The following is a 23,969-nucleotide window of genomic DNA, read 5'->3' on the forward strand; positions in this document are numbered from 1 at the left end:
AATGAAGTGAAGATTGGACTACCTAAACTCTAAGGCCAGTGGACTCCAAAATTCTGTGAGCCTTGTGATGGCATTCATTATTGTGACACAGTTCTAACAGACTTACTTATCTGGTTTCACCAGATGAAAGTAGATTAGAATAGCAAAAGGGGAAAAGAGGATGTTTGCTCTTTGACATTTTTGTGAAATCAGCTGCTTTTTGTTCTGTTTCTTCTGAATTAAGGTGCTTTGTTTTCCTCCTGTGGTTCTTATGTCTTAAACATTCTGAAAATCTGTTTCTTAACTGTGTACTCTGTGTTATGTATAGGTTAGCATTTATAATATATGATGTTGCTTGCATCTAAGAGAGCTTAACTTTTTATACCAGTGCCGTATTTTGTTTCCAGGTCTATATAGATCGACAGGGAAGTAGATGACAAGGACTGGTCTTTTCTTTGTCTTGGGCGGGTAGGGGCTTGGAACAGATGGATCCAGTGCCTCTAACAATTGAAGGAAGTGGATTGTGGAGCCAGGAAACAGTATCTAAGGTTCTTTTTGTAACATTGAGGGGTGGAGATGGGATTCCATTTGCACTCATTTAAGTTCACTGACATTTTGGCTTTGATTTCAATTTAGGTTGAATTGCTACTGAAATATTTAAATCACTGTTCACTATAATTTTCTGGAATTCCCTCAACTTGTTGATTTTTGTGAGTTCTTAGACTTGAAACTTGTATAAAATTTATTTTAGCAATGTTCTGACAATTGAGATTACCCTTAGACTGCCTCTTGATGCTTATAAAATAAAATCCAAACTTCTTGGTATAGTATATAAGCCCTTCACAACCTGTCTCCTACCTTCTTTTAAAACCATCCTGTCCCCTCTGTACACACGCACACACATACACGTTATATTCCTGCATGACCACGTTGTGGCACTTTTGGGGTGGGGGAGGGGCACTGTGCTCTGCAGCTTGTGGGGTCTTAGTTTCCTGACCAGGGATTTACCCAGGCCCCCCGCAGTGAAAGCGCTGAGTCCTAACCACTGGATCACCAGGGAATTCCCTGGGGCACTTCTTTAATAGTCTAAAATCACAATTTTTTAGAGTTGATTGTGCTTTGATTCCCAAATCACAATCCTGAGAGATGTTTAATAGTTCTTATGAAAAATTATAATAGTTTTATTGAGCATTACATTCTAGCAAGGTTCTAAATGCTTTGTATAAATTAACTCAGTCCTTATAACAACACTTGAAGTAAGCATTATATTCTCGTTTAATGAGAAGGCTGAAGCACGAGAAGTTAAGTGAGCAATAGTCACGATTTGAAACCATTATGCCTCCAAATACTGGCCACTTAACCACTACAGCTTTTTGTATAAACAAGAATGCCATTCATTCTGCTGTGGGGGGATATTCCTTTCCAGGGATCTGAGTGCTTATGTTTCCTACCTCTGGCAACTGACTCCTCATATCAGAATATTTGAGAAGCTAAGCAGAAAGCGTCCAAGTAAACTTGGAATCAGGGCCAAAATACTTGATGGTTTAGGTGAATATTTTACTCAGACAAGGTAAAGTCATGCCAGTTATCCCCGCCTCACACTTGGTGTTTCCCTGGCAAATACCATACTTATGTCTGCCGTGTTTGCTGCATTCTTGAGCCTCCTTCTTATCTTTTGTATAGATCATCCCTTTTCTGTTTTCACAGCCTTTCTTTTAGACGGTGGTTGATATAATTGATCATAATCACATCTAGATCTTCCTCCCCAGGATTATATTGTGGTCAGAGTTGAATTGAGGAGAAGTTTCAAGGTTGAGCAGGACTTGAAAACTAGATATTGGACATCAAGCAATTAAGTTATAATAGGTGCTTCTGTAAAACTGAAGTGTAATTTTGATCTCTTTGGTTAGTGAATTTTAGTGGTACTTTCTCCCTCAGTGAGGACTGTCTTGAATCATGTGCTTCAGTGCTCTCTGAAACCAAGATATTTAATGGGTATGATTCAGAGGTTTACTTCTTATATTTGCATAGTTTTTTTGGGGCCTTGGTATAAGAATTGTTGAAGTTGTTCCTGTAGGAGGAAGTAGAAAGGAGACTTGAAAGAGGAAGTAAAAGGAGGAAACTAACCTTCACATAAATAAGACTCTCATCTCATCTAAATACTTTCAGGAAGAATTAAATTTCCTAATTAGAGCGTGGATTCTTTTTGGCCTAACCAAGAATGTTTAGAGTATTTTGGAATACCACGTACCTGTACTTTGTAAGTATACGTGTGAACATTTTTTCTTCCTTTCTTCTTTGTGTGTGAACACTTTTAATGTTCCATATTAAAAATGGAATCTAAGAAGGAAATATATTTCTAAAGAGAAATTAAGTTCTTTTATGCAGTAAGTGATGGTTTATACCTGAATTTCTACTTCATTCTCTATAATCCTTTTTTCTATTCTTTCCATTTATTCTCCATTATTCATCTTTAAGAGTCTTCAAAAAAGAGCTGCTTAGGTGTATTGTGCATATACTTGTATTTTAGTAGGTGCCTGGCATGGCATGATGAAATGTTATTCAGCCATTAAAAATTGTTTTTTGAAGATGTGATATTCTTTCATATTTAATATTAATCAAATATATACATTGTTTGAGATGTCAAACAGTTCTACAACAGTAACAAATAGCAGTTCCCTGACCTTCCTCTTCTTCCCAAACCAATTCCTGCTCCTAGGACCCCAGAGACAAAATTTTCAACAGTATTAGTTGTTTTACTGTTTAACTCTCAATTTCTAAGTCATGCTTATAGTATTGTTTCTTGATATTTGTTACTTTTGGGTATCATCCACTGACTTTCTACAGTGAAGATATTTAGCTCTTATACCTTCCCATCTCCTCCTAGTTTTTATGTTTATCCTCACATTATAGACTGGCTGGCTTATTACATTCTTGACTGGAAATCAGACGTCCTAAAGCAGTGAAGACATCTGTTCAACTTTGTCTATCCCACTCAAATGTAGATGACCATAAAATCCTTCCTTCCAAGAATACTTCTATTAATCCCAAGGAACCCAGGGTTCCACAGAACACCATTTGGGAAACACCAACCTACAGAAATTTCTGCTTAATTAACCAATTATTGAATGTGTGAATGAAGTTTCTGTTTAATTTTCATCTCGGAGAATTATCTCTAAAGAGAAATAAACCTCAGAGATCATCTAGTCCAACTTTTTTATGTTAAGAGAAAAATTTCAACTCTTAGGCTCTCTTATACACAGTCCTTACTGGGGAAGTGGCAGGGTTTACTTCTTGGAAAAGTGGCGGGGCTTAGTTCCTGGAAAAGACTTGATGGTAGCTAAGAAAGAGAAAGCAGAGGACTGTGGTCGTAAGAGGGCAAGAGAGAAAAGGGTCCAGCTGAAGAGGGAAACTATGGGCCAGGGCTGTCAGGAGAGAATGGGTGAAAAGTGCCACATAGCTATGGTAACCTCCCTAAGAGAGCTGAAAACTCTCTTATGCTGACAGATGGAGAGCAAGGAGGAGTCAGCAGCCTACCCAGTCTGAAGGCGTGGCAGAAGGGAACCCTGATCATAGAATCCATCTCTCTCAATACACTCCACAGACATTTTTCAAGCATCTACTATCAAGTAAGAGAACATATTTTGATGTCAAGAAAATTACCTTTGTTTATTTTGCAATATTTATTTTATGCTTCATTGTAGTTAGGGTATGGAAAATAAAGCATTCTTCTCTACTGCCTCCAAACATATACAGTTTTCCTTTTCACCTAAGTTTTCTAATTGTTTTATGCACATAAATTCTGCCTCTCTACGGGACTACAGTCTTCCTAGCCTGAGGCTAAGACCATCTGAAATACTGCCAAGGCGTAGTTGGGTTGAATATGATTTCAGTTATAATTGTCCTGTGGCTAAACTTGCTACATCCATTTAAGATGAGATACTTTAATAAACTGTGTTCAATGAGCATAATGTAGTAGTTCACAGCACAGACTCTGAGGTCAGATAGACTCTGAGGTCAGATAGACCCTGAGTTCATCCTAGCTCTGGTACCTGGTACTTAACCTGTTCAAGTCTCAGTTTCCTCATTCACTTGGATAACAGTTCTACCTCTCACGGTTGTTTCAGAAATAAAATTAGTTAAGGTACATAAAGTACTTAGCACAGTGCCTAGCACAGAGTAAAGACTCATGAAATGACAATTATTAATGAATAAATACTATAATTTTTCAGTCAGATCTCTATCACTGGTTATTTAGACCACTTCAATTTTTTTTAATACTATAAATAATACTGGGAATAATGTATTTTTGTCTATATATGTGATTTTCTTCTAAATTGGTAAAAGTGGGAAAAGGCCAAAGAGTAGGGATATTTAAAGTTTTCTTGTATGTATTGTACTATCTTTTCAGAGTTTTGCCTTTTTAAAATCGGCATTTTATTTTCTTAAATAGTGGTCAGGTAAACTTTAATTGTATAGGAGTATGAATTGAAATGCCCATAGATAACCTAGATGCTTGAAAAATACTATTATATCAATTTTTCTTTTGTCACTGGAGCTTGCAACATTTTTTATCTTTTAGAGTTTTTCATTATTAAAGGTTTGTAGTTATTGCATAACTTTTGCTGTTAACAAAGTTCTAGAGTATCCTGAAATCTGTCTACAAAACCAGTGTATGTTTATAACTTTTCTAATGTGAAAATAAAGTGATTTCTGGACTTCCTAGGTGGCGCAGTGGTAAAGAATCCGCCTGCCAATGCAGGGGACACGGGTTCGAGCCCTGCCCTGGGAAGATTCCACATGCCACGGAGCAACTAAGCACGTGTGCCACAACTATTGAGCCTGTGCTCTAGAACCCGTGAGCCACAACTACTGAGCCCATGTGCTGCAGTTATTGAAGCCCACGTGCCTAGGGCCTGTGCTCCACAACAAGAGGAGCCACTACAATGAGGAGCCTATGCCCCACAATGAAGAGTAGCCCCCGCTCGCAGTAACTAGAGAAAGCCTGTGTGCAGCAACGAAGACCCAACTCAGCCAATAAATAAAATAAAGTCTCTTGTTTAAAAAAAATAGTGATTTCTATAGAGAATTTAGAAAGTACATTGTATAAGGCAAATAAAAAGCACGTGTAAAAACTTTAAAACATTTTTGTTCCATCTCATTTAAGACAGGGTGGACGTTTACATTTTTGGCCTTTAGTTTTTAAACTATATCTGTTTTTTAATGTAGCATTAAGATTTATTGATGAGAAATGATAGTGTTTAACCTTGTATATAATGACCATTTTAAATCTTTCCAAAAATTGTTGTTTTCAGATGTACTAAGTAACATAAATAATGAATTTGTTGATGCCTTATTTAGGTTTCACTGTCTCTTGCACAGATATTAATTATAGCCAGGAGTACCAGTTTAAAAAAATAATTTTCTCTCATCACAAGAAAGAAAACTTGGAATTTTTTTCCTTTTTAAAAATATAGAAAGGCATGTTTTCAGAATTTCAAGAAGTTGGAATGAAGAAGTTAATGAGGAAGGGCATCAGGTGTATTTCTTTTTCTTTTCTTTTTGGCTGTGTTTGGGTCTTCGTTTCTACACGCAGACTTTTCTGTAGTTGGCAAGCGGTGGGGCTACTTTTAGTTGCGTGGGCTTCTCAGTGTGGTGACTTCTCTTGTTGTGGAGCACAGGCTTTAGGCATGCGGGCTTCAGTAGTTGGGGCACATGGGCTCAGTAGTTGTGGCTTGCAGGCTCTAGAGCACAGGCTCAGTAGTTGTGGTGCACGGACTTAGTTGCTTTGCGGCCAGGTGTATTTCTTAATGTGGTTGTTCAACCCTATTTTCCAACCACCATTTTTCTTCCTGGAGAAAGAAAGGTGATCCATTTAATGTAAAATATGTTTTTTATTTCAGTGGTGCCTACTTTATAGCTACTATCATTTATTTTAACAAATCTGTTAGATTTTACACTGGCAGAAAATAGCTTAGCATAGGAAAAGCTACAAAATTAATGTTTTCCTTCCTATCTTCCTTTTACTTTTTTCTTTTTTATTTATTTATTTTTTGGGGGGTACACCAAGTTCAGTCATCTGTTTTTATACACATATCCCCATATTCCCTCCCTTCCTTGACTCCCCCACCTCGAGTCCCCCTACTTTTTTCTTTTACTTGACTGTTCTTTCAAAGTCTTTCTCCATCCTTAAGTCTTTTTTTTTTCAGTTTTTTTTTGAAAAACTGAGAGATATTTCTGAAATATTATTCACATAACTTAAAATTCCCCATTTTAAAGTATGCCATTTAGTGGCTTTTTTCATATTCACGGCTGTGCAGCCATCACCACTAATTCCAGGACATTTCCATCACCTCAAAACAACCCCATACCTATTGGTAGTCAGTCCTACGTCCCCCTAACCCTGGCAACTGCTAATGTACTTTATGGGTTTATCTATTCTGGACATTTCATATAAATGGCATCATACAATATGGGGCCTTTTGTATCTGGTTTTGTTCACTAAGAATAATGCTTTTGAGGCTCATACATGTTGTAGCATGTAACATTCCTTTCTATGGCTGAATGATACTCCATTGTATGGACATTTGAATTTTTCCCTATTTTTTTTTTTTTTAACTGAAGTATAGTTGACTTACTATATTGCATTAGTTTTGAGTGTGCAAGCATAGTGATTCAGTTATTTATTTTTTTAGATTATATTCCATTATAGGTTATTATAAGACATTGACTAAGATTCCCTGTGCTATACAATAAATCCTCGTTGCTTGTGTATTTTATGTGTAGTAGTTTGTATCTGTAAATCCCATACTCCTAATTTATTCCTCCCTGCCACCCCTTTGGTTACCATAAGTTTGTTTTCTACGTCTGTGTGTTTGTTTCTATTTTGTATATAGATTCATTTGTATTATTTTTTAGATTCCACATATAAGTGACATCATATAGTATTTGTCTTTCTCTGACTGATTTTGCTAAGCATAATATTCATCCAAGTTGCTGCAAATGGCAACATTTCATTCTTTTTTATAGCTGAGTAGTATTCTATTGTATATACATATATCACATCTTCTTTATCCATTCCTTTTTCAGTGGACATTTAGGTTGCGTCCATGTCTTGGCTGTTGTAAATAGTGCTGCTTTGAATATTGAGGTGCGTGTATCTTTTTGAATTAGAGTTTTCATTTTTTTCCAGATACATACCCAGGAGTGGGATTGCTGGATCATATAGTAGCTCTATTTTTAGTTTTTTAAGGAACCTCCATACTATTTTCCATGGTGACTATGCCAATTTATATTCCCACCAACAGTGTAGGAGGGTTCCCTTTTCTCCACACCCTCTCTAGCATTTATTATTTATAGACTTTTTGATGATGGTCATTCTGACAGGTGTGAGGTGATAACTCATGGTTTTGATTTGCATTCCTCTAATAGTTAGTGATGTTAAGCATCTTTTTATGCCCCGATGGCCATCTCTATGTCTTCTTTGGAGAAATATCTATTTAGATCTTCTGCCCATTTTTTGATTGGGTTTTTTTGTTGTTGTTATTGAGTTGTATGTACCATTTGTTCTGACTGGGTGATTTCCATTATTCTCTCTTCCAGATCACTTATTTGTTTTTGTGTCATTTAGTCAGCTATTCATTGCTTCTTGATTGCTTTTTATCTCAGCAATTGAATCATCTGCTTTTGACTAGTTCACCTGTATAGTTTCTAGATCTTTGTAACAGTGACCTGTATTTCTATCGATAATCTTTCTTAATTCATTCAGCATTTTTATTACCATCTTTTGAACTTAGAATCTGCAGGGAGGTGGCAGCTACCAGGGCGAGGCTTTCTTTGCCCTGATTGTTGGCAAGCCAGGACACGTGCCCACCTCCTGAGAAAGGCTTCTCCAGCCCTTCGTTCTGTCATAGTGGTTCTCCCAGCTACCAACAGGGCTTGTCTCCTCTGCACAAGACCCCAGGACTGGGGTGCCCAGATTGTTGCTTGACCTGCTTGTTCCCCAGGGCTAGAGTCTACCCTTAAAAACCTTCTCTTCCTTCCAGATCCCTCCCAAGGGTGCAGATCCTGACCCGATGCCTTTTTCCCATCCTACCCCATTACGTGGAGATCTCTCTTATAGCTTTGGTTGTATAGGAGTTCTTCTGCCAGTTTCCAGAAGTTTTCCCTGAGAATTGTTCCACAGGTAGATTTTTTTTTTTTTTTTTGGAAGATGTATTTTTGATGTGTTTGTTGAGGAAGGTGAGCTCCACATCCTCCTACTCTCCCATCTTCATCCCCCTCTTCGTTTTTTTCCTACTTTTTGGCTATTATGAACAATGCTGCTTTGAACATTGGTGTACAAGTTTTTGTGTGGACATATGTTTTCATTTCTCTGTAATATATGTAGGAATGAAATTGCTAGATCATATGGTAATTTTGTGTTTAGCTTTTTGAGGCCTAAGTTGTTCTTGTCCTGTGTCGTTAAGCTCTATCTATGTTTTTCTTCTGTTAGGTACCAGAATTGTAACAGGGGTAGAATATCATCTATTAGTACTTGTTTGTATATTAAAAAACAAAAACTTTTATCTGAAACAGCGGTTTTCAACCTTGGCTACACATTGGAATCACTTGGGAGCTATAAAACTGACGCCTGGCTCCCACCCCCAGAGATTCTGATTTAATTAGTGTGGGCTGCAGCTTTGGCCTCCAAAGTTATAAAGGCTCATCAAGTGATTATAATGTGTAGCCAAGGCTGGGAACCACTGCTCTAAAATGTGCTTTAAGCCTGAAGTTAGACTTGCAACTTGAAAAACAGAAAGCAGGTGTTGTAAGAAAGAAAGTGGGACACAAGAGGATGGTCACATTCCAGGTCTTAGACAAGTCCCTGGGAGGGCCGCTGAGTGTGGGATCTTCACTTGGCACAGGAAAGAATTCAAGAGGGAGCCATAGTAAAGTGAAAGAAGGTTTATTCAGGGAGATACACACTCCATAGACAGAGTGTAGGCCATCTCAGAAGGCGAGAGGCTCCAGGGTTGTAAGTTTTTATAGGGGTGGGTAATTTCATAGGCTAATGAATGGGAGAATTTGGGGGAAGAGGCAGGGATTTCCAGGAGTTGGGCCATGGCCCACTTTTTGGCTTTATGGTCGGCTTGGGAACTGTCATGGCGCCTGTGGGTGTGTCACTTAGCTTGCTGATATATTAAGATGAGTGTATACTGAGTCTCAAGGTCTAGTGGAAGTCGACTCGTCCGCCATCTTGGACTTAGTTGGTTGTAACTGGTTTATATCATGTCCTCAATGGCTATGCCATTCTTTTAAAGGTTGTACCCTGCTCCCTTCCTGTCTTACAGGGACTTCATGTATATACAGGTTGAACAACGTGGGTTTAAACTGGGTGGATACACTTATACTCAGATTTTTTTTTTTTCCAATAAATGCCTACTACAGTACTAACCCTGCATTGCTCAGGGGTCAGCTGTACTTGGCTTTGGGCAAAGCTGCTACAGATTTGAATAACTTGATAATGTGGCTCTCTACTCTCCATTTAATATGCATAATAGTAATTGAAAACACATGCTTTAGAACAATCTGCCTGGGTTTCATCTTGACTCTACTGTGTGACCTTGCAAAAGTTGTTTAACCTCACTGTTCCTTAGTTTGTACATCTGTAAAATATGGGATTAAATAGTGTTTGCTACGATAGGAATGTTTGTGTGTGCTCCCCTCCAAAATTCATGTTAAAATCATAATGCAGGATGTGATGGTATTACTAGGTAGGGCCTTTGGGTGGTGCTTAAACCATGAAGGTGGAACCCTCATTAATGGGATTAGTGTCTTTTATAAAAGAGATTCCAGAGAGCTCCTAGCCCCTCCCACCATGTGAGGATGCTGCAAGCCTGTGCCAGCTTTAAATCATAAAGAGAGCCCTCATAAGAACTTTTAAAATACCCAGTCTTTGGTATTTTGTTATCTCAGCCTTAATGGACTAAGACAGTGTTGTAAAGATTAAATGAATGTGTGTATGTATTTATATATTTTTTATATTTCTTAGAATAATGTCTTGCATGTATAATGCTTTGTAAGTATTAACCACTGTAGTTAGAGTCCTCTCAATCCCCTTCCCACTATCTAGACTTTCAAAATGGTGAGTAAAGATTATTAAAAAGTTAGCTGCCATTTAAAAACTTTTTTGTATATTTTTAAATTTTTTCATAATACAAAGTTGAGAAAGTAACATAAATGACCCTCCGTGTATTATTCACCCAGCTTCAGCAGTCATGGCCGTTCTTTGGGTCCTCTGTACTCCCACCCATTTCCCCACCTTCGGGTTTTTTTTGTTGTTGTTTTTTGGTTTTTTGTTTTGCCAATCTTCGTGGCATATGGGATCTTAGTTCTCCAACCAGGGATTGAACCCATGCCTCCTGCAGTAGAAGTTCGGAGTCTTAACCACTGGACCACCAGGGAAGTCCCAACTTCGAATTATTTTAAAGCAAATCCTACAGACTTTCATTTAAATGGCTTCTAATTTCATACATTTTCTTTGAATCCCTGATGGTGCTGAATGTCAGTAGAAAAGTTAGAGAACAAGAATACACTGAGATGAGGAGCTGTGACAGAAGATTGACTGTACTCCAAGAGGCAGCTGTTGTAAATTCTCTGTTCCAGCGAAGTTCTCTGCTTCTTTATGGGATCCTCTTTTATCCACTTCATAGTATTTTGCCATGAAAGTACTACGAACTTACTCAGACCCCATTAAAACCCACTCCTGCCACATCATGTGAAGTATGTTTCCTAGTCAGACCTTAGCAAGGGCCTTTTCTCTAAACATCTTTTAGCAGTTTAGGACAGATTGTTCCACTGTGTGATTTCTATACTTTTATGGTTGGGATGGGTGATCATCAATTAGTGGATAGAAATGTTTCCACAAACTTACACTTACTGTGAAAATGTGCCAACTGGAAGATCTGCCTCAAGGAAGGCTAAGAATTGATACTATGCTTATGAATTAGGGTGTAGGATTTATTCCTCGTCCTTATTTTCTCCAGTCTTATAAATCTCTTTTCTTGGTTGTCATAAACTATCATATTTTACAATAAAAATAAATGTATGAAGTTTAAAAGTAGTATTTTGCAAACTATTTGGAAAATTGGAAAAAGAAGAAAAATCACCCCTAATCCTACTATAGTGCAACAGCCTTTGGTTATATTTTGGTGATTCCCTTCAGAGCTTTTTTCTACCCATATTTTAACCCTCAGGTAATTACAGCACATATTTGATTTTTTTTAAGTCCTCCTTTGTTCACTGTATAATATACTAACCTTCATATACTAACCTTCATAACCTAAGCCCTTTTGTGGTTTGTGTTTGCTGGTGTTAGCCAGAAAAAAAGAACCATTTAAGGGCAGTCTTTAATTCTTTAGACACACAAATATATTTTGTATATATTTGTCTAGGTGTGTCTGTCAACCGGAAACTTGGTTTAATTATCTGTCTGGACGGATTTTTTTTTTTTTTTTGAAAACGAGCAGTGAAGTTTAATTAACCAGTACTAGGAGGTAACCATCATGCACCAGCATCACTTCCGTGAGCTGACTGATCAAGCAGAAGAACCACAGGCCTCATGACGGGCATGAAAATAGTTCAGATGTATAGCCTACACAGTATGGTAAACTTTAATATTCAAATTTAGTCTTCAGATGGAACAGTTAATATTTAGTAGTTATTATTTTCAGTTGCATTTACATTGATGTCATTCATATTTAACATTGTTGCTTTACTTTTGTTTGGCCTACTATTTCTGTTTCCCTGATAATATTGAAATAATGGCTAACAGTTGAATACCAGCTGTGCTTTAGGCACCGTGCCAAGCACTTCGCACATCTTTTTAAATCTTCATCAAAAAAGCCTTTGAAATAGATCTATTATCTCTGTCTTACAGATGCAGAAATTGAGCTTTCATGGGGATAGGTAGCTTGCCCAGGGTCACACAACAAATACGTTTTTGGGGGCCAGAATTTGGATGCTCGAGCTCACCACTATGCTATTCTGCTCTGAACAGAAGTTTCTACTTGTTGTAAATACATTGGTTTCCATGAAAGTGTAATCAAAATCTGCCAAAGAGAATTGCAAATTTTATAAAACTGTTGAGTACAGTAATAACTATGAGTGTAGCATAGAGCAACTTATGTTGTGATTATGTTTTAAGAGAAGGAATAGGCAGGAAGCTCACTTGGTAGAATATTTTAATGCAAAATCCTGCTCTCCAGCAGAGTTAATACTTTGTAAAATCATTCTTATGTTGGTCTTGTCAGGAATTGATGATTTAAGGTATTATTTCTTCATTACTTCCCGAGTATCTCTCTCCATGTTTGTCAACGAAGACATAATGTATCTCCTGTTGATTAAGTTCTAAGTTCTTTTTACTTTGTATTCCTTCTTCCCAGTAGTATTATTTTCATTTTCTAAATTAATGTAGATATTTTTCAGGTTCTAAATTATTATAAAACAGCTGAAAGCCATGATTACTCTGGCCTTTCTAGTTCTTCCTTCAGTTTAACCATCTTTGAGTCTGTAGAAGAGAGAAGATTTCATGGTATTACTATAGAAAGTATCTGAAATTTTGAAATGAGCCTTCAGGTAGAGTGCTTAGTCTATTTTTTTTTTTTAGCCCATTTTCTTATATTCAACAGTTATCTTATTAAGGGGCGGTGCATCCAACAATAACACTGTTTACCAGCTTTGGTTTCAGAGTTGATCCAGCCTTGAATAATAAATCTGCTCTTTATTGACTCAGTCATCTTGGGCAAATTACTTACTTAAACTGAGCCTTAGTTTCCCCATCTATAATAGAAAGTGGTATGACAGAGATAATGACATATATAAATAACTTAGGTGGGTATATGACATAAAGTACATGCTCAGTGAACATTTCTTCCTCTCCCCTCCCCAAGGTTTATAATAGAAAGGAAATTAAGAAAGGTGAACTAGGAGTCTACTAGTAAGCCCAAACAAACCATAGTATGGGAAATAGAATGTAAGAGCACTGAGAAAAATCTTGCACTTTCATCTCAAAGGCACACATATAGCGTAAGTTCCCAGGAGCATTGGGAAAATGACACAGATATTTAATCTATTAGGTTATATCTAAGAAAAGTAAGTTTAATGGGATCTTTGTGTCAGTGACGTTTCATTTTTCTGTCTCCTCCCCCTTCTCTAATTCTCTTTAAGGTTCTGGATAGCCTTCCCTGACTCCATGAGAGAAACTTCTTGGAGATAATAGATATGAGAAAAGCTATATATAGCTAGTTCTAGCTTGCACCCTGCCTGACACTTCTCAGCAGTTTGGTAAAGGCTAAAAGAGCCTGGGCAGTATTATTCTTTGTTTCTCTTTGGCCTTCCCCTTACAATTCTGCTTTGTCTCTCTCACTTCCGTTTACTATAATCATGTGCTCAACACCCTCAAAAATCCAGAGTAGAGAAGTCTTAGGCAGCACTGTCCTGATGTCATCATGCCAAACATGTGAGAACTTTACAGAAGTCTGTTTCTTATGTGTCATCTGCTCAGGAAGGAAAAAAAAAGTATTAGGCAGCCTTTTGAGTTCACTTAAAGGGTGTGTCCTAAAAAATGACACCATTGCTATGCCAGAAGTGACTCTTCACATCTGCTTCCCAGCTGTATCTGCCTTTTTTTTTTTTTAATCTGTCTTTTTGATAATTAAAGGCAAGGACTCTTGGAATCTTCAAATTTGACATGTCAGTTTTGCGTTCAAGCCTCTCTTTGAACCTACATGGAGTTTTGCTCATATTTACTAGGAGAATAACAGATATTGACTTGTAATTGGCAAGAATCACCTCTGGGAGTAGAATTACAAAATTAGACAATTTGAGAGATCTGAGCCCAAAATATCTTCCTACCCATAGTATGCTATATTGGAAAAGCTAATAGGGATGTCATTTCCAGGTACTAATTGAGTAGTGTGTATTGCTTTTCTTAACACCTCTTGCTCTGTGGGTCATTTAGGAGTTTTACATGAGAGGGATAGGTAACTTTGGAGCATACTGCCTAGGAAGGACAGGCTTTGAAAGATACCTTGTGGGGGGGCTCTAGGAAGTGATTGGGGAAGCACGAGGCTCCCTGAGCAGGCAGATGGGAGTATTATGGAAAGGAAAAGTGTATAAAAAAGGTGGGAGGGTACAAAGTAACTTCCTTTTCTTTTTATAATTACAACTATGAAAGATTGACAAAAGAGGAACTGTAGCATGAACATATGTGTGATTAAAGCTAAAGTCTCATAGGGACTTCCCCAGTGGCACAGTGGTTAAGAATCTGCCTGCCAATGCAGGGGACCTGGTTTTGAGCCTTGGTCCGGGAAGATCCCACATGCCGCAGAGCGACTAAGCCCGTGTGCCGCCACCACTGAGCCTGCCCTCTAGGGCCCACGAACCACAACTAATGAGCCCACATGCCACAACTACTGAAGCCCGCGCACCTAGAGCCTGTGCTCTGCAACAAGAGAAGCCACTCGAATGAGAAGCCTGTTCACCGGAACACAGAATAGCCCCCACTCGCCACAACTAGAGAAAGCCCGCATAGCAACAAAGACCCAATACAGCCAATAATAAATTAATTAATTTAAAAAATTTTTAAAAAGCTAAAGTCTCATAAACAATTAGCAAGGTAATAAAGCATGTGGTTCTGTTTATGCTTATAGCTAATGAATGATCAGTTCTTAATTAAGAAGACCTTTATATCTTGATTATGTATCTTAGTATATGAGCCTTTTGGCAGAGCCACAGCCCTACAATGGCACGCAAGATATGAGATGAAATTTGCAAATTTGACAATTTAATAACTTTAATAACAGTAATTTTATGAGCATTAATGTCTTTAATCAAGGGTCAAAATCTTAATTAAATGCTGAAGTGGTTAGCAATGACAGTGGAGTTATAAACAAGATTCTAAATGTAATGCCTTCCTGTCCTAGGAATGGGATATTGTCACTTTTTGTTTAGATGGTTCTAGTAAAAGTGTTGGTTAGCTATAGATGTGACTAAAAAGATCTGTATGTGACCAGCAGGCCATTTCAGATCTTATACATGTCATGGCAATTTTTGGTTTGTGGGTCTAAGTGTTTATTTAAAGGCTTTGTGCTACTATGACACGTAGCTTTGTTTCTAAGATCCACTTAAATGAAAGTACGTCTTGTTTTTCTACTTATTTGTTCATTCACTGTCAGATCCTGTTAGGTGTTAGAGGTACAAAGATATAATAAAATCCTTTCCCTCCAAAAGTTCAGCGTAGTACATTCTTAGTTAACAAGGTTCCCTGCTTGGCCTTGGGTGTTCTCCATAGCAGGATTTCTCAACCTGAGCACTTTAATATTTGGGGCCAGGTAATTCTTGTTGTGGAGGCTATCCCAAGGAGCATTACAGGCTGTTTAGCAGTATCCCTGGCCGCTACCAACTAGATAACAGTAACGTTACTTCTCCCTACACCCCCCCCCCCCAACTCCTGACAATCAAAAAATTCTCCAGACATTGCCAGGTGTCCCTTGGGGATAAATCCAGAATGTGAACCACACTTTTGTATGTGTCATTGACAAAGGGCTTTGGTAAAATTGGTTTTCAAAGTTTTAATAACAAAACAAATGTAGTAGATAACCTAGGTAAGTCACACAGTGTTTATCAGTCCACTTTACTGTTGGAAGAGGAATACTCTGCAGCAGTGTATCGCTGGTAATGTTAGAAGGCAGGACTCTGGGAATCTTCACCTATCAAAAGTTCTATGTTTCAGTTTGAATGTCTGTGAGATCACTTCCTGAGTTACTGTGAGTTACTAAGTTACTATGTATAGGAGAATAATTGTACAGTTTCTTAGGGACTTCACTAAAATAATGAATCATACAGTAATTGGAAAGGGAGAGTCTACTAAATAAAAACTAGTTCTTTTCTGAGCTCTTTGTATCAGGATTATCCTTTTCTTGTTAAGAACGAAAGTGTTTCATTTTCTCCAGTGAGTAGCCTAGAAGACTGTCACATTTTTAGAATGTTTCCTGTGTTCTGCAGGAACATGACTTTGAGTTTTGTTACTTTACTAATAGAACAGTACTTAACTTTGACTTCTTCACCTTATTGCTTTTCCATATTGCACCATGTACAAAGGACATTGTACAACCAGGAATTCATTTTAGTAGTTTCTTGAAGCTTGTCTCCTAATAATGCCTTCCTTCTCAAAGTAGAAGGACCACTTTCCTATTAGAAACAGTGCTTCACTGGAAGTCCTGAAACCTGAGTTTCAGTTTCACCTCTGGTACTGACTAGCATTTAAGCATTTACTTACCATCTCTCAGCCTTAATTTCCTCACCTGAAATATAGATAGATAGATAGGTAGATAGATGGAGATAAAGATAGGCTATTTTATCGTGTTTTCCAAGTATCCTAAATCCCATAAATATACACTCTTTGCTCAAACTTGTTTTTTTGTCCTTTTTCTTACAAGAAGAACCACATTTCAGCTTCTGCACCTATCAAGAGTTTTAATTCATCATGGATGATCTGTCAGCGGAAGAAGTTCAGCTGAGGGCTAACCAGGTTACTGATGAGGTAAAGGTTTTACTTGGAATAAGTAATTCTCTTTCAGTTTTCACAGTGGAAGGATGAAAGGACCTTCTTAGAAGACCATTTTGGCCTCTTCCTAGTCCCTTTGTATCAAAGAATGCATTTGCCCTAGAGTGCCATTACTAGCTCCTTATTTTTTCAACTCATCAAAAAACTAAATAAGTGAAAACAAGTTTTATGATTTTTTTTTAATCATTGCTGAACAGTTACTTACAACAAAGATATTCTAGATTTGAGGAATTCTGGACATTTAATTTTAACAGAATTTTCTAATATCTGTGTAATATGCCTAGATTTCTGCTTACATTAAATTTTTATAAATCCCATTAACTTCACCTTCCAAATTTTCTCTTAAGGAGCCTCTGGTAGGAAGAAAACAACCAAAAGTATAGTGATAAGCTTTCTTTTTTTGTTTTAAAGGGAGAGGTGGGTGGGCTGGCAGTCTTTAAAAATAGAGTAGCATCATGAATATGGTCTGTGGTCAGATTTTGGGCGCGGGGAGGGGGGTTGCTACATGTTTTAGAATGCTGAAACTCTGTATTTTTTCCTAGTCTCTGGAAAGTACAAGGAGAATCCTGGGTTTAGCCATTGAGGTAAGAAAGTGTTTAATTATCAAATTAAGTATAGAAACTGTATAGAAGGGATTCTGATAGCGCAGGCTGGAATTACTGTTTAGAGTCAGAAGAGTATTATATCAATAAGCTTTATTATTTGAAACCAGCAGTTGCTGAAATTGTCAAACCATGCAGTAATGGGTCTTTTTTGTTTTTCCAATTGATAGTATTGGAATATGACAGAGAAGACAATTCACCATGAGTTTGTGACAGCTATTTTGGGGGGTTAATATGTTAAAGTGTGTTGGTTTGGGGAGATTAATTTCCTCTGTAGCTCTAATCCTCTGAGAACTTAGTTTCTAGTGATTCTCTCTTGCTGTTTTCAGACCTTGTAGGTTTTGTTTCTGTTGGTTTTGTTTTATTTTGCTATTTTCCCTCTTTTTAGTCTCAGGATGCAGGAATCAAGACTATCACGATGCTGGATGAACAAGGGGGTGAGTTGCAGTCATTGGCAGAAATTCTTTTTTTTTTTTTTAATAAAAAGTATTTTTATATTAGAACAAACACAACTAAAATTCAATTCCAGGAGATATTTTTGGAGATAAGAGATAACTAAATATATGAAAAAGAACATATTTACATATGCATTCCTGTTTTATTTACATTATGCAGTAACAAACAGCCAGTGTGAGGTGGGTAATGAAAAATAGTTCAAAGAATGTCTAATTATGATGCACATTGCTGGGGGGGGGGACTCTCCATTACTTTTTTTTTTGGCAGAAATTCTTGATTTGATTTAGGATGCCAGAAAGTCTTTTCAAATCCGCCGTGTGTAAAATTAATTAAACCTTTGGGAGTACCTTTCCTTTGTAAGATGAGTGATATTTTACTTCTTTTCTTCTGATTTGAATTATATCATGTTTGTTGCCTGTTTGAGGTGGGGGCCACAATACCCCATGGTATACAAGTATTTATTAGATGGCAGGGCTTTTTGTATGTATTAGTAATATGTGTACTAGATATTATGATATTCTTGCATCATTTTCAGAAATCAAGTTAAGTCCTTAAACAGGTCAGATTCAGGTGGGCTTGGAAATACTCTGATTTGGCCCTAAGCAATCTGGTCTAGTTTTTATTAATCTTATGACAGCCTTTAGGTTTTGAGCCTATTGAATAATAGAAATGCTGGGGATCTGGTCTAGTCAAAGTACACTTTGGTTGCAAAAGTGATCTCTAAGCCAATCCTCACATGCTCCTATTGTACAAATTTCTTTAGAACAAATCTTTCCACAGTCAGAGGCCAGGTGCCCCAGGATCAGTATGTGAAAGACTGTTTTCATTCTGGACAGTCTAATACCATCTGGCCCTGATACATCACTGTGATGGGTTATTGGTGGATTTGAGGTTAAAGTTTGCCATTCCATCATAATGGCGTTTTCTGGTTGGCACCGTGAATATAACACAAAATGTAACTTCCACAACTTATTCTTAGAACAACTAAAACGCATAGAAGAAGGCATGGACCAAATAAACAAAGACATGAGAGAAGCAGAGAAGACTTTAACAGAACTCAACAAGTGCTGTGGCCTTTGTGTATGCCCATGTAATAGGTGAGTTGATAAATCAAGACCTTTTTTCAAATAAATCTAAAGTGAGGGCTCCCTCCTTCCCACCTCCCAATAAGTGTGACAGGGCCTAAATAAGGAACTTTGTCGGATCAACTTAAGCTGTTTCTCCTTCAGGCAGATCAAACTTTTTGTATAAGTGGGCATGTTCAATGCAAACCATCGCTTAAATTTGATCAATCCTTCAGTCAAGTCCCAATTTCATTTTTTAATAATATATGAAAAGGTTGGGAAACATACATCTGGGTAACACAGAGCAGGATAGAGTTAGTGTCTTTTCCTTTCAAATAAGGAGAAGTAGCAAAGTATATATTCTGTGGTAGGCACATGAGGGATGGTCAAGGGAATAAAGGACTTGGATCCTGGCTTCGAAAAGCTTACCATGTGGCTATATGAGAAAGAATAGCAAAAAGTAAAAACTGTATAGATCTAGTGCTGGATCATGTGATATTAACTGAGGCTAAGAACTGATAAAGATTGGTTTGGAGAACATCTTATAGGAGAGATAGGACTTGAGCTGGGCTCTGAATGATTAGAAAGATCTGAATGGACATGGAAGAAATGGGAAGACATTTGTTGTGGAAGATTTAATGTAAATAAAGATTACAGAGGAGCTTGACTTAACCGTACTATGTGATTCATGTAGATGAGAAGTGGAAAATAAGACATAAGTAGGCAGTAGAGGAACTTTGAATGCCAGCCTAAGGGGTTGATTAATTGGAGTGGAGTGTATAACTGCACACCAAGAGACTAATTAGGAACCTTTTGTAAACTAGACCTGTGAGGTATAAGTTTATCATCAAGTTTAGAGAGAAAGTGTAAGTCAAAAAAATTCACTTTAAATCAACTGATTGTACATCAAACATGAAGAAGGAAACATCAAAGAAGACTGAAGATTTGAAGCCTCTAGTAAACTAGGAAGTGAAAAGTCTTCCAACTATTTTTGTATAGTGTATGAGATTATACTTGACAGAAAGGAACTCATTCTTTTTAGTGACTTTATTATTAATATTTAAATTGTCTATATACTTAATCTTGGGTAAAACAAACTCCGTGATGTTGACAGATAGAGCATGTATTCAGACAAAGATGAGGAGTCGCTAATAAAACAACTTTGAACTTTACCTTTGGCTGAAATGACCTTGTCTGGAGATGGAATGACTATCCTTTCTGCTGAGAGTATTCATTTTTAAAGAGCTTTGTAAGCATTAGTACTTCCATCCAGTTGTCTCAGCTGGTGTGGTAAACCAAGAATGAGTTACAAAGGTTTACAGACTCTCAGCATTTTTACTCTTTAAAGGAGTTAGGAATGGAGGAGCTTTTGTTCTGTCATACTTTCAGATAAGTGTTTTCATATGATAACATTCTCTGTGCCATTTCTACTGGAGAAAGTAAATTACTTGTTGGTCAACTTTAGTGCTTATTTTGGGTGTAAGAAGCTAAGAAAGATAAGTCTGTTGACCTGTTTAGACCTTGGTTGACTCTCAAGTGCATATTTTAATAACTGTGACCTGTGAATCAGGATTTAGCAGATTACTTTGAGCAAGCAAGTTAGAAATCCACAGATTTTTTTTTTATCTAAACTCTTTTTTCTTTTTACTATGTTTTGCATACTTACTTGTGCTTTTCTCCTATGTTCTGTGTACCTTCTTGGAAGAGTGCAGGGGAAAAAAAAGTAAATGAATGAACTTCCTTGAGATACATATTAAGAGAAGATCCGGGAAGAGGACGTCCTCCCTAGAACCCAGAGCAAATTATCTCTGATGAATAGGAAGAGCAGTGAATCCTAAGATGGTCTGATATCATAGAAAGTGGGAAATGGAAGTACAGAAGTATTCATTTCATTTTTCTTTGTGTACCCAGCCGAGCATAGGCAGGATTTGCTTGGACACTGTGAGAGAGAAGGTAGAGTATGGTCCTGAAGCAGTCCGTCTTCAGCCTCTAACATCAGCAGAGCCCTTTCCTAGTGGGTCAAGAGAAAAAAGTACTTCTTAACAGATGGAATCAAGGGGTTCTGATAACAGAATAGTTGTTCCCAGAACAGGAGAGAGTAGTATTTCAGGTTAAAGATTCTGATTTTAATTGCCTTACTTCCACCCATCTCTCCTTTATACCATCGAGTCCTTGCCCTCTATGGTGTCTCTTGTCTGCAGCTTTATCTATTTTCATTCCTGCCAGGGGCCTGATCTTTCTAAGCTTATCTGCTAATCTCTGTTTCAGTTAGGCTTATATAAATAGCCATAACTGTGAGCTTCTCAAAGGCAGAGACAGGATCTTAGTCTTCTTTATAATGCTGGTACCAATTCTGGTACTAGTAAGAACAGCTCAGGTCCATAGTCTCTTGTCTGCCATTTAGAAATCTAAAAAACTCTGAAATCCAAAGGTTTGTTTTTTTTCAGAATGTAGTGCCATACCTTATTAATTAGGCTACAAGGTGTAACCTGAACTGAAGCTATTCAATAGTCAGTCACACAGCATAGATGTTAATCTGTTTCCCTGCAGAAATATTGATGTGTGTGGTTATGTGGCACTGCTCAAAATGTCTCACATCCAAAGGTTTGCATGAGAGTTGTGAGCCTGTATATTAATTTAGGCTTTTATCATCCTGAGTACTTTAAGTTTAATGCTTACAGTGACCTTAATATGAGATAGTTTCTCTTATTATCATCATTTTACATATGGGGAAACAGCAGCACAAGGAGGCTACACTAGCAAGTGGAAGAGCTGAGATTCAAAACCAGGCAGAGGACTTCCTAGGTGGCGCAGTGGTTAAGAATTCGCCTGCCAATGCAGGGGACACGGGTTCGAGCCCTGCTTTGGGAAGATTCCACATGCCACGGAGCAACTAAGCCTGTGCGCCACAACTATTGAAGCCCATGTGCCTAGAGCCTGTGCTCTGCAACAAGAGAAGCCACTACAATGAGGAGCCTGCACAACATGATGAAGATTAGCCCCCGCTCACAGCAACTAGAGAAAGCCCGTGTGCAGCAACGAAGACGCAATGCAGCCAATAAATTAAATAAATAAATAAATAAATAAATAAACTTATTAAAAAAACAAACAAACCCAGGCAGAGCCCTAGTTTTTAACTGTATGCTACATTGCTTGACCGGCAAGAAAAGAATGATTTTTGTTGTTGCTGTTTAGATGTATTAATATATAGAAAATGTCTTGAGTAGATTTGCTCTTTGAGATTTCTTTTGTTTAGTAGTATCCATTAAAGCCATATCAGCAGATCTTTTTCTAATAAGATGGAAGTAGCTTCACTTAACAGAACCCTGTATTAGAAGGGAATTTTAATTTTAGCTAATTCTTTTTAAGGACTACTAGAATTTAAAAATAGGCTACCAGGATTAAACTTTAAAATTGTGAATAAATGTCATTCTTTTAGCTTGCTACTATTTGAATCCTAAAAGCAAAATAGAACAGATCCTTATTAAAAATCCTATGTCTTTATCAGTAACCTTGGGGTTTTTTTTGTTTTGTCTTTTTGTTTTGGCCGCGCCACGCAGCTTGTGGGGTATTAGTTCCCTATCAGGGACTGAACCCAGGCCAGCCGGCAGTGAAAGCGCCGAGTCCTAACCACCGGATGGCCGGGGAATTCCCTTTGTCAGTAACTTTGATAAGTCATAATTCTAATTAACAAGAGTTTAAAAAGAGGCAGGTTTAAAATGGGAAGTCTCAGAATAGTATAAACTGCTTGTTGTCCCAGTTTAACCATTGTCAGACAAAGCATTCCTCTGTCTTAGCCTGCCTCTTTCCATTCTGTGCTTAAAATGTCAAATATATTGGCACATAGTTTGAAGACAGGTTGGTATTTCTGGACCACTTACTAGAGAAGTTGAAAATTGGTACTATATGTTTTGTACTATTGAATCTTATGTCATATTAAGATGTAAATATTCAGCTCTGATTAGTTAAATATTGAGTTACTGTATTTTAGTGACCATTTGAGTGCTTCCTCTGTCTTACTCACTGAAGATACAAAGTATTTGCCTTCTCTTCATGTTAATTTTCATAATTTTAGGACAGAATGTTATCATGCAGACATTCTTAGGAGAAACGAAGTATGCTGTGGTTTAAATAGTTTCCTTATTTTTCTTTTTGTCTAGATTCTCAGATGTTGGTTGTTTCTATGAAACCAGGCAGGAATTTAAATGCATTATGTTTTGAAAACTCTAAATCTGCCTCTGTTCTGTTTGATTGATTGGCATTCACTGTTTTCTGCATTTCATTCTCTCACCTAATCTCTTCCTTTCTAATCTGCTTACTAAAAATGAAGATTTAACATCAGAAGCTGTGCTCAGTAACTGATCAAAGGGAACTTTAAGATGCAGTCTTGTGGCGCAGTTTGGGCTGTTAACCTGCTGTCTAAAGGTGATGCTTCAAATGGCTTTTCTGTGCATGTGCATGGATTTTGTGAACGGTGGAGACTCTTAAAAGCTGTGCTGTGGTGTGTAATGTAAAGTGAATTTGTTCTTGAGTGCTGTCTGCCAAAAGATGGATTGACAAAAGGATCGTTTTTGCTAAATAACATTTAAGATTATAAAAGTAAAAACACCCCAAAGGTTTCCTAGGAAGTTTTAAATAGGTTGATCTTTGTTGAGAATTGCTGCATTCTAGTTCTGATCAAAGGTAAGGGAATTCATGCTAAATACACGGACATTGATTTCAGCCTCATTTCTTCTGTTAAGTTTCTCTACTCCTTTCCAGTTCCAGAATCAAGATTTCCTCTATTAAAGTATTGCTTCTAATGATTTTGAATTCCCCATGATTTACGCCACTAACCAATTGAGGAATTAATTGCCAGTGTAAGTCATCTTAAATGCCATTTGGAACAAGGTGGGATATAAATTTAAAATGTTATCATGTCTAGTATCTAACTTTTTAAAATAAGGTTTTGCCTTCCTTATATATGTTATCATCTGTTCCATAATACCTATTATGTCATGTGTTAGCTTGCTGTGGTTTCATATGGAATTAATGCAGAGCTAACTAATCTTAAATTTTTTATGGACGTTAACCCGCTAGTCAGCCTACTGTTTATTATGTTTGACTTCTTAATTTTGGATCTTTTGGGTAACTATAAATACCATGGCTAAATATTAGAAAATTGTTTAATTTCTACCCCTTGTTTCTTGCCCTTCTTTTTCTTCTTTCCTGTAACCTGATCACCTCTCTCTCTCTTTCTCTCTCCTCCTTTCTCTACCC

The 23,969-nt window shown here is 37.3% G+C and overlaps 1 protein-coding gene across 10 annotated transcripts in view; it reads left to right on the plus strand.

Annotated features, from left to right (window-relative positions):
* Window positions 1-23,969, plus strand: part of SNAP23 (synaptosome associated protein 23) — a 37,428-nt gene that overhangs the window by 1,936 nt on the left and 11,523 nt on the right. For 2 of the 10 annotated variants that reach the window (XM_057721855.1, XM_057721853.1), the window contains 6 exons: window positions 3,487-3,608; window positions 16,461-16,564; window positions 17,131-17,172; window positions 17,579-17,627; window positions 18,626-18,743; window positions 22,871-22,903. In XM_057721855.1, coding sequence (XP_057577838.1) covers window positions 16,508-16,564; window positions 17,131-17,172; window positions 17,579-17,627; window positions 18,626-18,743; window positions 22,871-22,903 — 299 coding nt within the window. In that variant the 5' untranslated portion in view covers window positions 3,487-3,608; window positions 16,461-16,507. Of the gene's footprint in view, window positions 1-407; window positions 528-2,221; window positions 2,240-3,486; window positions 3,609-16,460; window positions 16,565-17,130; window positions 17,173-17,578; window positions 17,628-18,625; window positions 18,744-22,870; window positions 22,904-23,969 lie in introns of those variants that run through there. The other 8 variants (XM_057721854.1, XM_057721862.1, XM_057721860.1 and 5 more) reach the window with 6 other exon arrangements.

Source organism: Hippopotamus amphibius, chromosome 2, assembly GCF_030028045.1.
Source record: "Hippopotamus amphibius kiboko isolate mHipAmp2 chromosome 2, mHipAmp2.hap2, whole genome shotgun sequence".
NCBI classification, from domain to species: Eukaryota; Metazoa; Chordata; class Mammalia; order Artiodactyla; family Hippopotamidae; genus Hippopotamus; species Hippopotamus amphibius.